At 39.5% G+C, this 21148-nt stretch overlaps 2 protein-coding genes across 3 annotated transcripts; both read right to left on the bottom strand.

The window, feature by feature from the left end:
- Positions 1 to 919: 919 nt before the first annotated feature.
- cd4-2.2 (CD4-2 molecule, tandem duplicate 2) lies at positions 920 to 5761 on the bottom strand. Its single transcript, XM_044360211.1, has 9 exons — positions 5423 to 5761; positions 4252 to 4293; positions 3797 to 3958; positions 3537 to 3674; positions 2375 to 2608; positions 2225 to 2269; positions 1936 to 2090; positions 1739 to 1806; positions 920 to 1525 (listed from the first exon to the last, which is right to left on the bottom strand). Exons 1-9 carry the CDS (start codon positions 5550 to 5552, stop codon positions 1471 to 1473), a joined length of 1029 nt encoding a protein of 342 aa, XP_044216146.1. The 5' UTR covers positions 5553 to 5761; the 3' UTR covers positions 920 to 1470.
- Positions 5762 to 5844: 83 nt separating this feature from the next.
- Positions 5845 to 20451, bottom strand: usp5 (ubiquitin specific peptidase 5 (isopeptidase T)). Of its 2 annotated transcripts, none has more exons than XM_044360084.1 (20): positions 20173 to 20451; positions 19490 to 19618; positions 19255 to 19321; positions 19026 to 19153; positions 18429 to 18574; positions 17875 to 18059; positions 16879 to 16973; positions 15741 to 15934; positions 15400 to 15471; positions 13571 to 13658; positions 13307 to 13432; positions 13071 to 13224; positions 12620 to 12782; positions 12442 to 12530; positions 10113 to 10298; positions 9567 to 9710; positions 9327 to 9469; positions 8101 to 8251; positions 7881 to 7965; positions 5845 to 6830 (listed from the first exon to the last, which is right to left on the bottom strand). In XM_044360084.1, the coding sequence occupies exons 1-20, from the start codon at positions 20278 to 20280 to the stop codon at positions 6737 to 6739; spliced, it is 2547 nt and encodes an 848-aa protein (XP_044216019.1). In that variant the 5' UTR covers positions 20281 to 20451; the 3' UTR covers positions 5845 to 6736. The 2 variants fall into 2 exon arrangements, with proteins under 2 accessions (XP_044216019.1, XP_044216020.1); XM_044360085.1 differs by having other exon boundaries at positions 10170 to 10298; positions 20173 to 20449.
- Positions 20452 to 21148: the final 697 nt, after the last annotated feature.

The raw sequence follows: 21148 nt of genomic DNA, 5'->3' as shown, positions 1-21148 counted from the left end.
ACACACACACACACACACACACACGTACATATATATATATATATAATTTAAAACCTATGCAAAAGTTTCAAAACTGAAAACTTTGTTAACTCATATAAGACACTTAATATTTTCACACTTATTTACATTTGAATACAGGATCATGGGTGGTCTTGTGTGACATTAGTGAGTGAAACAGGTGTTAACTGTGTGTTTAATGACACGTAGAGCTATACTGGTCTCAACACCTGCACTGTGCTGCACCAGTTGTGGGGAATACGGAGCTTCTGTAGAACTAATCCAGTGCAGGCAGGGTTAAAGGCACGTTATAGAGTTATAGAGAAATTGCTGAAATGTTGAACAAGATCATTGATGTTGTAATCCAAAAAAAAAATATTCTAGAGCTGCAACGATTATTCAATTAATCCATTTTTGTCCACTATTAAATTAATTGCCAACTATTTTGATAATCAATTAATCATTTGGAGTCGTTCTTTAAGAGTAAAATACAGCTTCTTAAATGTGAATATTTTCTCATTTCTATGACAATAGATTGATTATCTTTGAGTTATGGACTGTTGGTTTGGACAAAAAAAGATATTTGAGGATGTCATGACATTTTATAGAGGAAAAAACTAATCAATTGAGAAAATAATCGACAGACTAATAGATAATGAAAATAATTGTTAGTTGCAGCCCCCATTATTTCACAGCCATTTTTTTGATAATATTCATTTTACCTTTTATTATACACTGTCAGTGATTACCTCTCAATACAGTAGTTTTCCTCTTACTGGCAGAGTCTGCCTTCCTGAACTGTGTTAAAATTAACTAAATGCACAGGGGACTCAAAGAAAACTATGCATATTTTGAATGCACTTCAGATTTTCTCTCAGTGATTGTTGTGTCATGAGGATGGAAAACAATTTTGGAAATTCAGTTGGGTATCGTCATAGTTTATTGACAGCAGGAAAAAAAAGACATCAAATTTCAATGCAGTATTCTTCAAAAATCAAGACAAAGAATACATAAAAATCTCTTTAGCAAATATGAACAGAAACACAGGAAAGAAGATAAATCAGCTGTAATTTAAGATAAAAGCAGTACATTATAATTTTACAATGCTGAATGTAATGATATACTAGGCTGAACATGTTAATATGCTTCATAAATGTTAAATAAGTACAGACTGTTGCTGTTCTCTCTTCCAGAGGAGGCAATTCTGGCCCATTTGCATTCAGATCACTGGTTGTATTTGGTGGGAAAAGCTCAAAGTGCCCACATCATTACATTTGATTTGTATTTTCATCAAGAGCATTCAAAAGCCCATTTACATTCAAGCCATATTCACAACAGGGTTCTCTTTCACCCACGCTCTCTTTTCACTTTATCTCTATCTGTCCCTCCCTTTCCTTCCTTGCCTCCCTCTCACTCCCTCTTTTTCTTTTTCTCTATCTCTCTTTTCTTCGATCTGTCTTTCATGTCACTCCATTAGCAGGGTTTCTCTCCTCGGCGTCCTTGCTGCAGTTTCGCTGCAGCTGTTGGCCTGTGATAAAGAGAGGAAAGGGGAGAAGTTTTCACACTAATTACGACACAATAATGAAGTACTTGGTAAAAGGCACAGTGAAAATGAAGGTCAAACAGTCATTAATATAAAGTGAATAGAGTCTGTTAGAAAGCATCTGTAAAGTGAGCAGAGATTACTAGAGAGGGGATAAAGGGATTTTTTACTAGATAGAAGAAAGTTAAGAACATTTACTGGTCACACTGGCAGTACTGCCTGGGCTTTAGTTGTTGTGCGGCGTTCCTTATCTTGAGCAGTCTTCTCTAGGGTAGAAAAAAAAACATCATATCATTTTTTGGTTGCTCGAGCAACCGAACCTCCTTCATCTCACCTTCTAATTTCAATCTACAAAGCAGCATATGAAGATCGCCTGGATAATTGTCTTTACTTACCTTCCTTCTTTTGATCCTCCTGCACAAAGCGATGACTAAGACCATCAGGAAGACCACAACCAGGCCGCCAACTCCAACTGCAACCCACATCCACCAGCTGAGCCCCAGCGGTCCCAAAACATCATTGGACTTAGGGGGAGGACCACCTGGTTGAGCTGAAAGAAAATAAACCATGGCAGAAAGCAAGGATAATGAGTCAATGACACACTTTTGGTAATATGTGCTCATAATCAGAGGATTTACACAAACAAACACAAGCAGCATGTACAGATCTCGCAGGTTGGCTTACTGATGTTCTTCGAAGTTTTGGAAGGGGATGTTGTAGTTGCCAACTCTGAAAGAAAAAACACACATTCTTACTTTTCCCACTGGCCACACGGGAAGATTTTGTTTTGGTAAAAAGCATATGCAAGGACTTTGATAGAAGCCAGTGTCCTACCTTTAACTTTGATATTTAGGGTCTCATTGTACGTCTCCCCAGCATGAACGATCGTACACTCCCATATCCCATTATGTGAAAGCTGCACAGGATCAAGATCAAAATTCTGTTTTTGTGTTTCACTTCCATCTGGCTTCTTCCACTGCACTGTAGGGTCTGGTACCAAACCTTTGACCTGACACTTGAGCGTAGCCTTGCTGCCCTGCTGGAGCTCACCGGGGGTGCTGACCGAGACTGACAACAGACAGGAGCGAGGATACAGTGAGAATCACAGAGAGAGAGAAGAGGCCAGGCTGAAGAACTTCATCCAGATCATTAGGACTGTGACATACCCATATGACATGATACAAAGAGCAAAATGGAAATATGTTATGATAAACAAATGAATTGGAGTGGAACATCTGAATTTTAGAGATTTAAAATCATAAACTTAAAGGGGCACTCCACCAATTTTAAACATAGAAGTCAGTTTAATCATCAGGAGGAGTAAAACTCCTTGTGATGTCTTGGTGACTTAAAATTTTTAACAGGACGCCTGCCTTACAAACTGGGGAGTTTTAAAGATGTGGGTGTTTGCCAGGCAGGGAGGGTCTCATGGAAGGCAATATCGAGTTGACTTATTGGAAATGTAGGATTCAGTGTTTTTGTAGCTTGACCCAGACTAAGGACTACAAATCAGGACACTGTGACCTCTGTGGCTTCATTTTTGACAGCTCTCTTAAAAAAAATCCTTCTGTTTTTTCTATTCCAACTTTATGAAAGTGTGACAGTAAATTTCTGGAATATTAACGATATAATTTTAAATGTATTTTCATCATTTGCATTAAAGGGAAAAATATTTTCATGCATTCACTATTCAAAGGCTACATTAATTGCTCAGTAACTTAAGAGTGAGCTGAGACAATTCTTACTTGTAAAACTAACCAGTGATGGTAAACTCTTTGTTTGAAGGATCAGAACCATTGCTCTTGTTTAATGTTTTTCTCTTCTTCTTTATTCACATTAAAGAATATTTTCAAGTACTGGTGTTTTTAAAGTCTATTATTAATCTGACTAGGTGTATAATGGGTAGGACTCTCTGATTCAAAACCCCTAATTGTAGTGTTTGACGCTATTCTAATAATTATTTGCAAATACAAATGATCTTGGCTCTGCTGCTTACCTGACACCACAAGAAGTGTGTGCTCCTGAGTGGTCCCACCTGCTTTGCAGGTGAACTGTCCAGCATCCCCCTCCTTCACATCGTCAATCACCAAATTTGTGTCCTTCAGCGATGACCTTTTCACAATTTCACTTTTGCCTAAATGCAGAGAAAACATGTAGTATAATTATCAACAGTGAAGATTTTAAAACAATATTGTCCTGTAGATAATATCAACAGTTTTGTTTTCCAAAACACTTGTCTGAAGTCTTTGTGACTACCTTTGTGAGGGAGGCCATTTTTCTTAATAACTCTAATAATTAATTCCGATCCACGATGCCACGACAGGCTCCCAGTGTAGGTGCTGACCCCACACTCGATGGTGGCCTTCTGCCCTAGTTTTCCTAGGAACACTTTGCCTGCAGCAGAGAGTGCACTCAGCACTGAAAAGAGAGGTTCACATTCATGAAGCACACTTCATTTAGTGTGATATATTCACAGGAGAATACTATAATCTCTGTGGAGACAAGAACAAACTGATGGCTTTGCAATATATTCTCAGTACTTTGCAATAGAAACTCTACCAGTGAATGTGGAATTAAGGGCAAATTATCAGGCAGTTTGTAGGCAGTAAAATAAAACTGTAGCCATTTCTTGTACACTATCATTCCACTTCTTGATACAAAAAGAGCATCACATGTGAAAAGCTAATCATACACATTACCATATTTCTTACCTAACACGAACCACACGATAGTCTTCATTTTGAATGTTGCATCTGAGGAAGTGAAAGAAATGTAATTAAAAGGAGCAGAAACCAACGTTCATTTCTGTCCCGACAAAGTCATGAAAGAAAAGCTAAGTTAACGCAGTGGCTCATAATGTGAAAGTAAATATACAGATACAACACGTAGCTTCTGTTTGAGATTGACTTCACCATGAAACATGTGATTTATAACCACCAAGCTACCTCTCTACTTCCTTCCTCCCCCTCTCTTATCTTGAAAAATGTAAAACTTGCTTCGGAGACTCACATAAAAAAACTGAAACAAATGTCACTTGGAAAATTCCAGCATATGTTTTGGCTCTTGTGTTTAATTAATGTGATCAATTATGCATGTTAAGTTGCTTCGCTGTAGACCCTGTTCCAAATGTATCTAATTGTACATCAGAAATAAGAAGTCTATTTAGAAAGAAATGATTTCGTGGTGCATTTCGGTACTAATAAGGCAACTGCAACCCTCAGAAAAATGAAGAGCCATTTATTACTCTTTGTCCCACTCTGCATTCAAAATGCAAATTTGGTGTTGCATGATTTTGAAAGATTTAAGAATTAATTTCAGCAAGCTGAAATACTTAAATTAATTAATCAATTAACTGTACAACTTCAAAAAGCCACAAATTATATATTTTTATTTTAGTTACTTCAGATTGCCACAATCAAAATCTAACCAGATAGACAATATGTTAGAGAAATGTATCAAAATTATTTTTGACAAATTATAAATATAACTCTCCCCAGTTACTCAACCATAATCCTACAATGAAATAACATTTAGTAATAACATATTTCTTTACAATCAGATTGAACCGGCTACAGACACTAAAGGCTCGGAATACACAGTTGAAAATATTTTTCCTTCTAAAAATTTGTTTAGGCGCATTTCATTTAAGCATCTATACTCAACTGTTTGTAATACATCTTGGGATTACAGTCAGAGACAAAGGAGGAAAAATTTAACTTAGAAAGTTATGAAATTCTTAATGTTATGTTTAATTTACCATTACGTGAAACTACGTGTTTTACGAACAATAGACAAATGGCTTCAGAATGGCCACATTAAGTCCAATAATATATTAAACAAATATATAAACCTTAATTTCATTAATGTACTATGAGATCTTACCTGAGTTTGGAGGGAATGCAGTGCGTTTTTTGCCTTTATTGAAGGTCAAAATTGTTCGTCTATGCTTCACTTCATCAAGAACAAGACTACAGGGATGCAAAAAAAAAAAAAGGTAGAAGGCGGAAGACATTTGAAAAAGAAAGCTGCACTATGGAAAGTTATAGGCCAACGTAAACCCCAACATCTTGTGGTTTTGATCTTCATGCCTGTGCTTTCTTGCAAACTAGGCCTAGGATTCTTTACACTGTGCAAGTTTCCACAGGACCTGTACAATGTATTCAAAACACTGTCATGTTTACTCTGAATGCACTTTGTAGTATTGTCACATAAATAATGCCAACTCATCACTTGTGCCGAAATCACGAGTTGATTGTTCTTGTAAAAACACCTTTGTGACGGCTATTCAAAAAGAAAAGGCTGAATGACAGAAAGACAATTCTTTATTGTTCCACAGCAGAAGTAACAAAGGATTTGTTTGCAAAATAAAAATAAAATAAAAAAAACAACAACAACAAAAAAAAAAAAAATCACCCAGTTATCACCCTCACCAAACTTTTAAGAGAATACAAGTTGATTTTGGTGTTTGACATTTTTATTTCCTTTTGTAACACACATTTGAGCTGTTATTTATTTTGTTTGACTTACTGACATTTCCTCTCATCGTGGATGTTAAACTGTTATTACTTCCTCATTGAATAAGGTAGAGGAGGAGTTGGTGCCTGGCTGAAGTGGTGACACTAAGCTGCGACCGTCCAATAAAAGAAGAGGGAGATGGAAGCAACATACTGTGTTTTGAAGGGAAAGGGCAGTGACCACTGCTGGCAATGGAAATCAATAGCCAGGACATGGAACGGTGATAGTAGAGCAAACTTATTAAAGAGTGAATTGACTTTGCAACAAAAGTCCTGCTAATGTTTAGGGCCTCTTCATTGAAGCAGGGTTTCTGAGTTACTGGATGATACTGTTGCGTAAAACCTGGAGTTGGTCTTTTAACATCGTGCGATGTTCCAGATTTCAGTGGAGTTTTACTCAGAAAACTTGTCCAGATGTGAATCTGCTTCTCTGATCAGGCCCATGGTTTTGTGATCAGTGGATGAAAATAAAACATCTCCCCCCCGATACCTAATCTGTACATCTGCACCAATTTATTTAACCAGGTATATTTGCAATCTGAGAGATTTATTTACAGTTTTGTCAGTCATGAAGCGTGCCAGGGCATTTGTAAGAGCTTGGTGGGGTGCGGCTATGAATGTTGTGTGTTTGTGTTAGCGTCCACGCTCTCTTTCTTCACCCCGAGTGTAACGCTCCTTTGTCTCATTCGGCCACTCTCCGGTAAAAGTAGAGGTATCCCAGGTCTTTGGGAGGTTTCTCTGAAGCACACACCTTCTGATCATTGAAGATGACCCACCTGTGAAACACAGAGAGACCACAAACACAATTAACAATGAGCTACTTGCAGACAGGTTATGGATTTTATTATGAGTGGCATATGTGTCTTATTTGAATATAAAACATCCAAGATGATGCATATGACTGGAAGCATGTTATTAGAACACATTTTTAAAATTAAATTTTTAAAGTTTTGGGTTTATTCCAAAGTGGATATATACTGTACCATTTGATATCACCAGTTCTATAAAAAGGTCAGTACTATGTAAAACTGTGTGCACATCAGACACCGTGGAACAGTTTATTGTACAAACCAGACCTGGAGTATGGTGCCCCCTGCTGAGCATTTCCATGAGAAAATTTTTTACCGTCATAAAGGATAAAATACTGATTAAAGAACAGAAAGCATGTAACTCTTCTGTGTTTTTGTTCTTTTTGGAACAGGGGAATTGAGACATGAAATTATGTTTTTTAAAAATACTTTTAAACCTGCAGTGCAGAACTTTTATATATAAATTAACGTCCTTTACACTCAAGGCTTTGCCAAACGAGTTCACACAAAGCTGATTAAGCCTTTCACCACCTGGTAAATTTCTCTGTATTTCACAGTATACCAGAGTTTTTAATCTGGTGTCGTGTTAGACATTCCTGCGCTGGCTGAATGAATGCATGAATGCAAACTTCCGCCAGACGAGCTGGCTAACTTCCAGTTGGCTTTCTGCTAACTTTACTGGGGGTAAAATAATTTAATTGTGTGGCTCTTCTAGACTTATCGGGCCGAATAGATCAAATTCTGAGAGTGAAATGATTAATTTCGTGGGGGTTGTGTGACACTCAAAAACAACTTATCCACCGTCTTACAGCCACAACAGTAGCAACGGAGTAGCCTACAGTGGAGCCTATTACGTAAGTGCATGTCAACAGTGTTTCTGTAATTTCTCTCACTGCCAGAAAGGGGAGACAAAAGTCTCACACTCCAGCTTTAAATATGACACTTTAAAGCTCTGAAACAGAGAAATATTCCTAAAAGTCAGAAACACACTTGAGTGCGGTGCAGAGGAACACTTACTGCTGATCCTTCTTGATGTGACAGACATAGTGGCCGCACATTGTGCTCGTCCCCATGTGACTGATGAATGCAAACAGCTCATATTCTGGAGAAAGGAAGGAAACCACAAGTTCAAGTATAAAACATTCAATTAAATTATGTTAGAAGATGACCATGTCGCATTCGAAGTGAACGTATCCTTCTGAATGTCCCCTCTCTCCTCCCTCTCCCTGGGACTCACTTCCTGGTCCGTCTCTGACACGAGGCCCGGGCGGGGGATCCCTGCCACCCTCGCTCTCTGCAGCTGAGCGACCTCCTTCGGACACGTCCATGGACTCCAGGTCATCCAGATGGGAGAAGATCCAGTCAACTGCCCGGTCCAGGACATTACTCTGAGATACAGAAATGAGTAATACTCTGTGAATGTCAACAAATGGAGGATTTATAAGGAATATGATCTTTTTTTATTGTACTTATCAAAACAAAATATTTCACAAGTTACAAGGCCAAAGACAGCTGATGCCAATTTAAACACTGCAAAACCCATTGAATGCATGAGACTAATCTTTCACACACACACTACAACATAGTAGCTGCATTTATTTTTAATTAGTTGGGTTTTGATACTTTAATGAAGCACTTAAAGTACTATGAAAGCTCACTTCTACAGGGAACCAGATGTTTGCTAACATCATGATAATTAAGCTGTCAAAAGCAGTAACATGGTTGTTTCTGAGAAAAGAGGAGAAACAGTTGAACCACACTGCTGATTCAACATGAGACTAAGACAGTAACTATTAAGAGGAGAGCAGCACAGTAAAAAGCTTTGCTTACCTTTCACTTGTGGTGGAGGTTTGAGGTTCACCTGCAGCTCTTTGCCTAACTAGTTCACTTGTGTGAAACTGATCCGCGGACAAATATGTGGCAAAAAAAATTGTCTGAAGGTAGATTCTGACCAGCGTTCTGACCACCTTCACCTCATAACTGGCCTGAGCTGCATCACAGTAAAATCCATGAGCCACATGGAAATGTTATGTCAGTCACCTGTTGTTTTCTGACAACTTTTGACTGCTATTCTTGTTTATCAGCAATGCTTTGTTATATGTACTGTACTTGTTTCCACAGTTTCTGGCTGCTAAAATTTGAACATGCAGGCAAAACTGTGGTAACTAGTCAGAAACAAAAATTGAGACTGATGTAAATTATGTAAATCTACAATAAACGGTATTAACAGATAATAATAAGAAATCTTTGTTTAATGTAACTTTAAGCGCCATCCTGTCACTAATTTTGTTGAATAATTAGTGTACAAGTCCCTAAAAATGAGAAAAACTTGGATTCATTACTGTCTGAGTGAAAAAGGGCACAGCTGTTCCTGCCTGTATTGGCACAGTTCTACTTTTAGACTAGCAGCCTGTGAAATTAGTTAAATCCCAATCTTTAAATTGGACAGAGTTTGAGTCTAACCGTGGCTCGAAGTGCTTTGGTTGCTTGGTCTCGGCTGAAGCCCATGGAGACGATGGTTGCCAGGTGCTCCTCAGAGAGGCTCTCTGTGGGTGTGGTCCCGGCGCCGGAGCTGCAGCCTGGCAACACCAGTGGGGCAGAGAAGTCTGCAGCCAATCAGAAAGAGGAGAACATGAAGCCTGAGAGAAGCAGTCAAACTGATTGATGATTTGCTCATTGGTTTATTCCCACTGCTCTACACACCTGGGTCATCCATATGGCCCATGATCCAATTCATGGCAGCATCGATTCCAGTGTTCCCAGTGTAGTACACCGCTTTCCTGCAGGCCTCCAGTGGAAATCCCATTTCACACAACTGAGACACAGTGGAGTCATCCAGAACTGGAGCTGAGAATGTGTTAGGAGGAAAGAGTTGAATTACTTGGATGTACTTTGTAGAAAGATCAAGAGCATTGTTTGTTTGCCTGTTTTCATTTTTAGTGGAAAGATTGACAAATGATCCTGTTTTTATGTTAATTTCAACAAAGTTCTTTCTAAAAAGTTGACAAAAGGCAAAATCATAAAAAAAAGTATATATACTGAAATGTCAACTCATAAACAGCAAAAACAAACCAATAAGATATATGAACTACTATAAACCTCAAATGATGCAAAAGTAAACAAATAAGGCAACACAAGGACGCATGAAAACAGAAAAGGCAGAAAAGAAGAAAAGGAGGAAACGAGGGTGGACACATAACAGCGTCGCCAAGGAAGAAGGAGAAGATCAGAAATGACAGACAGACTGACACAGCAGTGGGGAGTAGAGCGAGTCGTCCTCCTCGTTGCCATGGGAACCCAGGATACCTTTAACCTCCACATCTGGGGTCATGAGTGGGGGCGGGGCCACCTCTGGTAAAAGCTCCTCCCCCGGCTGCTGTCCCATTGCACGTAGCGCACTCAGGTCCAGAGTATCAGGAACATCGATGCTCACGTCTGCACGGAGAAAAAAAACAAACACTCATTCAGCATTCAAAACTATTTTCATTTCAAATTATCCATCATCCACTATTGTCTAGGCTCCTGCACCATTTCAATTTGAAAGTTCAGTACGTTTCCTTCACCTTAATTTCCTGACAATATTGAAAAATTGTGGCAAGTATAACTGATAATGTACAACAACGTGTCCCATCCTGTTTTCCTTTGTTGTTGTCGTTTTCCTATATCAGGAAACTAGTAGTCTAGACAAACTTTACCCTGTTGTTGTTGTCCAGTCAAACACTGGAGACATGACGGAATGCCTTTCATTGTGAGTTTGAAAAAGCACGCTGTCGCCACCCTTCATTGCTCAAAGACTCAAAAGTCCCACAGCAGCACAATGTTGAGTAAGATTAAATTTTATGCAAACGTACTCTGACAACCAATTGTGCTCTTTTTGATTCCCCTGCAAAATAAAAGCAGAATTGTTTCCTACTTCACGTAACTACATAAAAGTACTTTAAACAAAATGGAGGAAGTTGATCGTCACGGTCAACAGCTTTCAAATTCTTCACAGCTCGACATCAACAAACTACCGACACTTGAATGAAAACAACAATGTGCACACATATATTACTCAGGAAATTAAGCAAGTTGTTGTGTGCTTATAATGGCGACAGTAGGAAATAACCGCCCAATCGCAGTTAAATATGTAAATTACTGACTCAACACTATAGACACAAGCTTCAGGCTCCGTAGGCGCAAGACACTGAGACAATATGCATGAACACGGGTTAATACCACGCACTCTTACAAATGTAGAACTTCTTTTAGCTCATGTTGGTCATTTACGTTCAACAATGCTGTTTAACAGGTAGCCATTTTCTACCAAAAAGTTCCAGGAACTATGGAACCAGAGGAAATGATCTCAGGAACTAAAAGTCCCTTTTGCACATTCCTGTTTGTGTTTCCGCCACATCTGAAGAACCATGAACATGAGGCAAATTAGCCCATAATGGATATAAAAATGACACTAAAATTTGAAATGCCTTTTTCACGCATGAGAAAAAAAACAAACACAGAGTCATCACGTCGTTCTTTTTGTATTTACTGTTGTGTGACTCATGTTTGAGTTAAACGTAACGAATGAATAAAAATGAGAAACACAGAGGTGGAAAATGAGACCGAAAACGTCAGAGTGTCTGTCTCCACAGTGGACGACCTGTTGAGTGTTTTACGGTTATTTATTTCTGCTTTAGAAGGTAACCGCAGTGAAATAAATTTGTATTTCTCTTATTCACTATCTATCGCCACTCCCTCTCTCTCATACACTCTATCTCGCTCGGCCACCACTGCTGCCTCCGCATTCACTCTAGCTTGTGAAATCCATCAACACAAATCTTTCTATCAAAGCTACGATGATTTCGGTTATTTTACGAGAGGGGCTTTCTGTATTTTGCATTTTGTCGGTGCTCTTCTCTTGAAGTAGGCAGTGTTCGATTGAAAAAAGGTGATGTCATGTATTTCCGCACACCAGTTAGGATTTATCAACATTTGAATCTAAACATGAGAACAGCTGTGAGGTTGTTTGCTTGTGTTGACAGGCCGCTATCAATCAAATCTGATCAAACAACACCTACACATTCCTCATAAAGCAGATAAGCTCTGTTTTTGAGTAAGTTTGAGCATCTTCATAAATAACAAGAAAGGATATTTAAAGTATTTCCAAATCTTAATTGTGATAGTTTATTATTTAGTCATAAACAGAGAGAAATATTTCAGATTTGAAAACAAGTGATGAAAGCAGTGAAAGAATTATTGGAGCCATGTATGTCCCGATATATAATTTTAACAGACAGGATCAGGATCTAGTATTTAGTCTGTTGTTGGTCAAAGAGATTTTAAATGACAATGAGCTTCTATATGTTCTGTATGTGTATCAAGAGTGAATACAGTTCCCCCATTTCAACCTTAAATCCAATCCCCAAACTTTTCAACACCTCAAGTAATCACATTACATTTTGATACTTTTTCAGACGATACCGTGGCCTAGTTTGTCTCAGTGAGCTGATTTCCAGCTCTGAAAGGAATACACACATTTTGTGCAACGAGGTCAATATTTATCTCTTCAGCACAAACATTCAGTGATATTTTTACTCACCCAGTTTCTTGGGGACCCAGTCAAGGCCAAAGGTGAACTTCTTAATCTGAATAACCAGGTGGTCGGGGAAAGAGGCAAAGCGGGTCGTTCTGACAAATGAGACAAAACCTGATATTAATCTTAAGATTTGCTTCTAATGAATCATTTTCAGTGGGTGTCTGGATGTCTCTTTCCATACTTGGTAGCAGTAGTCTTTGTCTGCACAGCTGAGCTCCAGAAGTCTGTGAGGATCTCTGGTTCACTGAGGGCCGCCATGCAAGCTGTGAAGGGAATTTGCGCACGCACTGTAGGGGCTGAGGAGTCCCCTTCCTCACGCCGGCGCTCTGCCTCCTGCAGCTCTTCTGTTAAGAGAGATATGTACATAATTTAAAAACAAAAAAAATATACACAGCATTGTGTTCAAAACATCAAAGCAATAAATAGTTCTGAGAGAATGAAAGATCCTCTCCAGACATGTATTAAGATGTATAAAGATATTCTGCTTGGAGCACTTCATCTCAGCAGGGGTCTTGGATACAACTCAGGAAATATACAAATCATATGCATCTAAAGGCATAGGAAAAAAATTTTTTCCCAATCAAGCGAACCTTGATGTACTAGCTAGAGATTGTATCCCATCAATCTCTCACCTCTGTTGGTAGCCTGATCTATGGGCACTGGCAGTTGGACGATGTAATCCACCCTCTGTGTGTACTTGGCTTTCTCTGATTGCTGACACACAATCCTCTCCTCCACCAGGAACCTGAAAGCTTCAGATGGGTTGACCCCAGAGCGACAGTTCCTCTGCGGGTGAAAAGAAATAATGATATAAAAGGGAAAAAAGCTGAATAGCATAAAGAGAAGCGGAAGAAGAGAGCAACTTTACCTCCACCATGTTTATGAAGTGCAATAAAAACTCCTGAGCATCCTGTTGGCGATTGGTGGAGAACTCTGGATGGCCCCGCCCAACAAGTGCTTTGAACATTCGTGGTGCTATGCCGATTTGGTCTCCCTGCAAACATGAACAGCCAACTTTGTCAATGGTGAGAGCTTTGGCGGACATTCTCACTAATTTCTGAGAGTAAATCCCAAGCGTTCCATGGATATCTGTAAAGACTTGTAAATCCACTGGCTGATCGTTTCTTCTTACCCTGGGTTCAGATGCACCATTTTCATCTCCAGGGTCTGGTGCTGGTTTGGAATACTCTCCTGACAACAGACCGTAGCCGAGCTTGGCTCTGTGATAAACAAACAAAGCTGAAATCACTGCACATCCAACAACATATCAGAGTTTCACGCAGGAGGAGGATTTGGATATAGGCCTGGATGTATTTTTGTTTTTCAAATAACATGTTGCAGTGACTAATAAGGGAGAAGACTTTTATATATCTGGTGAGAGTACAAAAGTTTTTTTGTGCAGGAACAAAGGTAGAAGCAGGCCATATACACGTCACCTCTGGCAGATTTCCATTTTACAGTAATTAAAAACATGAAATTATAGTTTGAAATTAGTTACTTTATCTTATATTAAAGTGTGAAAAATGAGTGACATGAAAAAAGGTGTCAAGTTACTTTCTAGCACATACCGAAGAGCAGTGCAGCCCATTTCAGACTAAGGTTTCACTTTTGTTTTCACAATAAAAGGTCTGTCAGTTTTGATGAGATACAGTAGTTGGAGCAAATCTCTTTTCTCCTGCAATGGCATAGAGCTAAAATGACATGAGGCCAAGTGTCATTATAACTGTGGCTAAACCCTGCTGATATCATGAGGATAACCCACACTCAAAACAAAAAATCACATTTGAACATGGAGCTGCCTGGAAAGAAGCCTGTAATTGGCTTTGCAGCTGACAGCTGGCACACTATGAGAATGTTAAGTGTGCATTTATGTAGATGTTTTCTTTCATCTTCTCTGCATGACAGCAACATTTTCAAGACAAAATGTAAAAAAAAAAAAAGGTAGGATGTGTGTGTGTATAAAGTAGGGCTGGGCGATATTGTGATTGAATGTTTCATTTCAGTCTATAGATAATTATTGATCATTTTTAATTACCTATTTTTAATAATAACCAAGAGAAAAAAGGTTGAATTTGACCACCTTACTTATCACAACACACAGGTAATAATTTTAACGTTAACACAACAATGAAAAACACACAAAAATAAATAATTTCTCACTCCATGTTGTTTCTGTTGTTGTGTCACAATGGTGCAACCAAATACATATGTTCAATTACTGGCTGTTTGTGTGTCTCTTGTTGCATGTTCCATTATCAAAGGATATGGAGGTCTTTTTAGGACTGGTGTCTGAACTTATGTAGTTATGTTTTTATTATTTTCATGATTGTATAATTTTTTATGTTTTTATTAGGTTGTATTTCTGTAAAAATGGGATATAAGTAACATATACAGGTCACTCCCTTTTCCTGCCTGCTTCCTAGCCAAGACTTCAGGACTGCCATGGAGATAAGTCATGTGACTTTATTGTGATATCCTGATGAATTTTAGTACCGTATGCACATTCTGTGTATTGTATTTTAATTTATTGAATAAATTAAATCAATCGTGATAGGCTGTTTATGAGCCAGAGAGGCAGCACACTTGGAGTTTTTTCATGCAACTGAATTTTGCATATGGTATTTGTTATGTGCTTTCATGACAGTTTGCATTTAATGCATTTAAGTGAAACTATCGATTATTCTATTGAATATCACTACTGATGAGGTGTCTATCGCCAGTACATATCGCTATAATTTTATCGCCCAGGCCTAGTAGAAAGTGAGCTAGAAGAAATAGAGTAGGTAAAAAGAAATGACTTTGGAATTTCTAATGTTTTATCAAACACTATACTTGCTTTCCTGACATAATACTGAGGGTTGTTTTCAGGCATCTACAGGTATACAACAGCTTCTTCTAAACAAGCACTTCAACTTCTTTAAGTTCTGTTACATTAGGTGGATATTTGGAAAATACACTCACACTTGGATTTTGAAGTCCTGAGTGGGGTCACTTGGAGCTTCATCAATAATCTTGTCGATGTTAGACACATATCTGGAAGGCATGGAAAGAAAAGGTATGAGACAAATTCTTTACATTCAATATCCTTCTACTACTGCTGGACTGAGGAACATTTATGAAATGAGGAATAATCAATTCATGTCTACTGCTGTAATGATCAATTTGACATATTATAATATTTTTTTTGCAGCCAGCCACAAGGATGAAAATTGTGCTTTATTACAGAAGTTAAACATGGTTAACATAACAAGTTGACAGGACAAGAGGATGATGAAGGCTGTGAGAAAAAGGGGGGTACTGACTTGCTCTGGAAGTCTGGAACAGTGAAGAGCACTTGCATGACAGAGTTGAGGTAGCAACTGTTGCCCAGGTTCTTCATGCCAGTCAGGCCCGGGCCATACAGGGGACGTAGGGTAGCCCCAGACTCCTGGATCACCTCCCATTCCCCCACACGCTGGTTCACAGCAATCTCCAGCTCTGTCATAGTCCGCTCAGTCTGAGAGCAGAGAAGTCAAAGGGATAAGAGACTGAATGATGCAGAGGACACGCAAATGAAATTCACTGTGGCAGCCTTCATATATAAAGGCAACTTTTGAAAATGATGAGCAAAATTAGCCAACATAAAGTAGTAAAGACACCAGGCAGAGGAGGAAGAGACTACAAAACACATCTTCGCAGCACTAAGAGCTACACTCTGTCTTCTGCTCCATTGCAGCACATTTCCTCCACCCCCTGTCTATGCCACATCATTAAGTGTGTGCAGCAATACATTAGCAAGACAAGAAACAATACAGTACACAGTGAGAGGTACAGAGATCTTAGACTTCGACAGCTGTGCAATCCACACTGTGTAAGAGGAGAAACAAGTGGCAAAGAAATTAATGGCAGCAGGGAATCTGAGGACAAACAACAGGTATGAGGGAAAATATGTGAAACAGTGGAAAAGTACACTAGGCAGATACGATAATGGAAATGTGGCAAAAGTAAGAGCACACAAGGAGAGGTATTACTGTATTATTAGAGTCCAGTGATAATACTATAATAATAATAATAATAAATAATAATAATACAAGTTGGCAAACTATTCAATAACATGACTTTTCTGTGGTATTAGTTTTATAAGTGATATTGGCAGTCCAGCACTGCAACTGCATTTTATAACCTTAGTAATACCATGTAATCAATGGCTGCTCTATGAGGCAGAGCCAGCCATAACTGCCTGGATGTCTGCCAAGAGGGAAAAATTCAATATCTCTGGCTAAATTTGTAACAATCCAAAGGTAAAGCAGAGGGCAGAGCAATACTTCTGTCTACAAGATCTTGTTCAGATGGTGAAGATTAAAAAAAAAAAAACAGTAGGTAAAGTGGGTAAAGGTTTGACATTTACAATGGTCTGTTACAGAAAAAGAAAACTAAAGACATCAGAAACACAGAACTTGCCTTCTCCATGGTCATCATGTCAATGCCAAAGTGAGATAGATGCTCTGGTAACTTGGAATCCAGCACCATGTCATCCTCATCATAGGAATACACATCTGGACACACAAAATAGTGGTGGAAATTGAAGGCAAAGAAGCACTAACTTATGCACATATAGGCCTTTTTCCATATACATGTGCTAGCTTAGCTTGACTCAGTTTGATTTGGCTCGTCAGCCCAGCACGGCAGGGATTGCATCTCCATTACAACAGGACTACCCGTTTGAAGGTGTGTCTTTAACTGATGACGCGCTTGTCTTGAGTCGAAAAGCAGCGGACTGTATACATCATGGCTGTGATTAGTGGTTGCGGCTGTAAAACGGTGGGTAAACACGTTTAATTTCCTGTAAGTTCTTTGGGTAAGTTCAATAAAAGCCCCTTGTTATTTTGGTGTTTAACAGCTTTTAATATGAAGTAGCAGCAGCAGGAAATGTTTTCATCTGTAGTAACTTAACACAGCTCCGATATGGCTGAAAGCATTCAGAAAACAGTAAAATAAAGCAGATATCTGAAAGTACAAACAGGGACGAGAGAGAGAGAAACTAAACTTCAAACCAGTGAGATTCAGTTAGAAGCTACAAGAGTACCCAGAGCTGAACATAAAGAGACTTTTAAAAACAGCTTTCTCTCTGGTCTCCACAGACATGGGCTGAGTCTCACAACACAGCTTGTTTGAGGGGGAGAAGAGGGGTTTTCACGGGTTGGCCGCGGTTGGCAAGACCTCACCGCACTCCGCTTGGAGGCGAGTCGGGCGCGCTTTGGCCCATCTCCAGAGATGGTCCATCTCAGGCTCCACTTGGCACAACTCAGCACATTTAAACTGGTAATGGAAACGCAATCAGTGCAGCATGGTTTGACTCGATGTGGTCAAAAGTGCCAATGGAAGAACCCTAATACTCATGTCGTGCCCTGATATTTAACATTTTTACCACAGAAAATGATCATGCTGTGCTCTTACCTGCACCATCAGGAGTGATGGTACCAAGTTTGACAGCAATTGGGTATCCTGTTTCCTGGAAGTGGAGCAGGGCATGGTTGTTGCCCCCGGAGCCGTCAAAATACCTGCGACCACAGAGCACTTTGCCATCCGTCAGGTTCATCCAAAGATTCTCCTGGAGGTCACACACCTCACACCGCCAGCCACTAAGATGGAGAAAAGACAAGTGATGTAAGCCCTCTAATATATACATGCTCTGACATTTTGACAAATAAAACTTAACAGCCTTCTCTACCAAAATTTTTATTATTGGAGACACAACAGCATTAATGGACTAATACGATCATGGATCAATGGATCCTAAGTGAAAAAGCATTATTGTCTAGACAGTTCCTTCACTCTCTCAACTAATATACCTCTGCAACTGCTAGAGGTTTTGAAGTATGTGTATCATGTGTATATGGAGATGTCATATTTGCATATTCTGTACATTCCTTTATCAATTTGTTTATAAAGTCACTTGACAAACAGCATGGTAGGTGTATGTAAGCGATAGCTGTGACCTCCTGTCTCACCTGGGAGGGATCTTGACCCCGTTGTCAAGCTGTTTAAGGTCAGCGGCATGCCGTGACTCCTGTCTCACCTCCCCGTCCCACTGCTGAACTTGTAAGGTATGAGACACTGAGTCGGCTGCCATGATACCCGCCATTGACAGGGACACCTTGAGAAACACAGCAAATGAATCGTCAGACACAAATTACACCTCATGATAAAACGTCTGAACTAAGTGATCACTGAGGGTAACACAGTTTAGTATCCATATATCCCTGTGCCTCCCTATGTGCGTGTGTCCCAGTCCTCTAATATTAAGGAATATATTTACAACATGAACAATCACTATAAATATTGTACAACTATTTTTTTATCTAGATATTTATGAGATGTACGGTGTGTATTACTGTTGAATTATTTGGTACTATACAGCAGCAGCATTGTGTGTCCACGGCAAATTCTCCTTGACAATAAAGTCTGGACATCTTTTTTTTTTTTTTACTGAGACAGTGCCGGTGTCAGTTCTAATATTGTAGGGTAGCATATTGCCATTGTGACAATCCTGACCCTGAACACACTGATAGCATTTCTGTAACCAGAATACACACAAAATATCTCACCCGCTCTCTCACAACGTCAGGCATGGTTCCAAGATCATCTGCTGTCACTTCCTGTCTGTCAGGTAAGATGATAACCTTTACATCCTCCTCATACTGCTCCTGCTCCACATCAAAACCTCCTTCAATCCCTGGACAGACCAGAAACATAATAGTAGACAAACACTAGTGAGTCACAAATGATGACACCCATATTATTTGTATTTATACAAATACTCTTCCATGCCCTCACCTATAGCCAGTCTGGTGGGCTTCTTCTTAGGTGGGTGTCCAGATCCAGAGTTATTATCATCATCGTTCTAGGAGAATTACATATGGAATGAGCACTGAGAGTAATTTACTGTACATGGAAAGAGATGGTGCTGATTATGTCAAAAATAAATGACTGTATGTGTCCACTGGGAGACACAAAATTGACCACTGCTATAAGGAAAATAAATCATATAGTTGGAGGATAAAGTGTCCACCTTAGCCTTTCGAGTCCGGGTGATGTGCAAGTAAGCCCTCTGACCAGACCGAGCATGGTGCTTGTCCACATACTGACTTCCAAAGCCCAGGAAACTGTTCATGCACACGTACAGGCCTCCCTCACTCTCCTAGAAAAAAAGAAAAAGGTGACATTAAACGTTGCAGCCTGTTTTAATATCTGACATAACACTGGGAAGTTTGGGTTGGAAGCAATGTGGCTATCTGGCCATGTCACAGCATCAGTTACTATATTTGAGCCTCTCCAGTCAGCCTGCTAACATTTGCTATTGAGCTCAACGCTGATTAAATGTTAAAGAAATGCCAACTATGTAACGATAGATTGAGATATTATGGACTTACTACGTGACAAGACCTGCCACAAACCCCCCAAAAACGACAGTTAGCTCGCTTGCTCGCTTGACAGTATACCCGGTTAAAGCAACATAGCTAGCTAACAAGCTAGAGCAGCTAAGCTTTCATTACAGTGCATTATTAGCTTAGCTTAACGTTAGCTTGCTACTTAGTCAGAACAGGAAAATCTAAGAAACCAGTGAGTTAAAAGTAGGACAGCACTGACAAAACGTTACGTGTGACAAATATAAGAGAGAGGAGGGGGGTGAGGAATGAACGGACACCGTTTGTTAGCTGACGTTTTGATTTATAAAAGGGAAAGATGGCTCACCGGCGAGGAAAATGACAAGGCGCATTCGTCTTTGTGGACACGGTCCCCGGGCTTTGGTACCCGAATAGTGGACAAAACCGACATCAAAACCTCTCCAACGTCCGCCATGACAAGCTAGCTAGTTCCGCCTTTCAGTGGGACACTTGCTCCTCTTCAGTTTGGACCCCCAGCCTCTTGATTCACCGGCTCGGAGAGTGTGTCCGTTGTCTTGCCCGTCTGCTACTGTCTGTGTTTGGCTGAATGAATCATGAGCCGCTGCCTGGTGTTGAGGGAAGGCCGGAGCGCTGCCTCGTTACCGTAATCTGTACAGTATGGGTATCAGTCGTACAGTTTAAAAAGTCACTGATATGAAATGTGTTTGATGTAGGAAATTTATAGATCGACAACAGTCAGGTGTACAAGTGAACACTGAAATAGGTTTTTACATTACATTAGAAGATCCCTTCATAATGCACTTACAATGTAAATGATGGGGTACAAAATCCACAAGCCTCCTTCTGTGCAAAAATGTATTTAAACGTTTATGTGAAGCTAATATGACACGCCAGTCACCCAAAGTGGTCAAATCAAGTAGATATCGTTCGATATTACAATCCTTTTAGTGTCAAAGTCCCTTTTTCTGTTACTATTCTTGCACCGCAGCTAAACAGGGAAACACTGTCTGAGGAAACATAAAGAGGGAATTTATTAGTAAAAAGACTGTAAATGTGGCAGATATATACTTGATATGACTAACCCAGACTGCTGAAGCCTCATACAAGCGTCAAATCAACTTTTAAATGCATTTTTGCACAAAATGACTGTGTAGACATGGTGTGGATTTTGGCCCTATCACTTACATTGAAAGCACATTTGAAGCAGATCGTTTAATAGCCAGTAAAAACAGGAGGAATAATTACAGCAAGGAAAACCTCTTTCAGTGTTCATATGGGCACCTGACTGTTGTTTGAAGGCAGACCTGAATAATTGCGAATAT

Source organism: Thunnus albacares, chromosome 8 (genome assembly GCF_914725855.1).
Source record: "Thunnus albacares chromosome 8, fThuAlb1.1, whole genome shotgun sequence".
Lineage (NCBI taxonomy): Eukaryota > Metazoa > Chordata > Actinopteri > Scombriformes > Scombridae > Thunnus > Thunnus albacares.
Note: the sequence above shows the minus strand (reverse complement) of the source record. Positions and strands in the feature narration are given on the sequence as shown.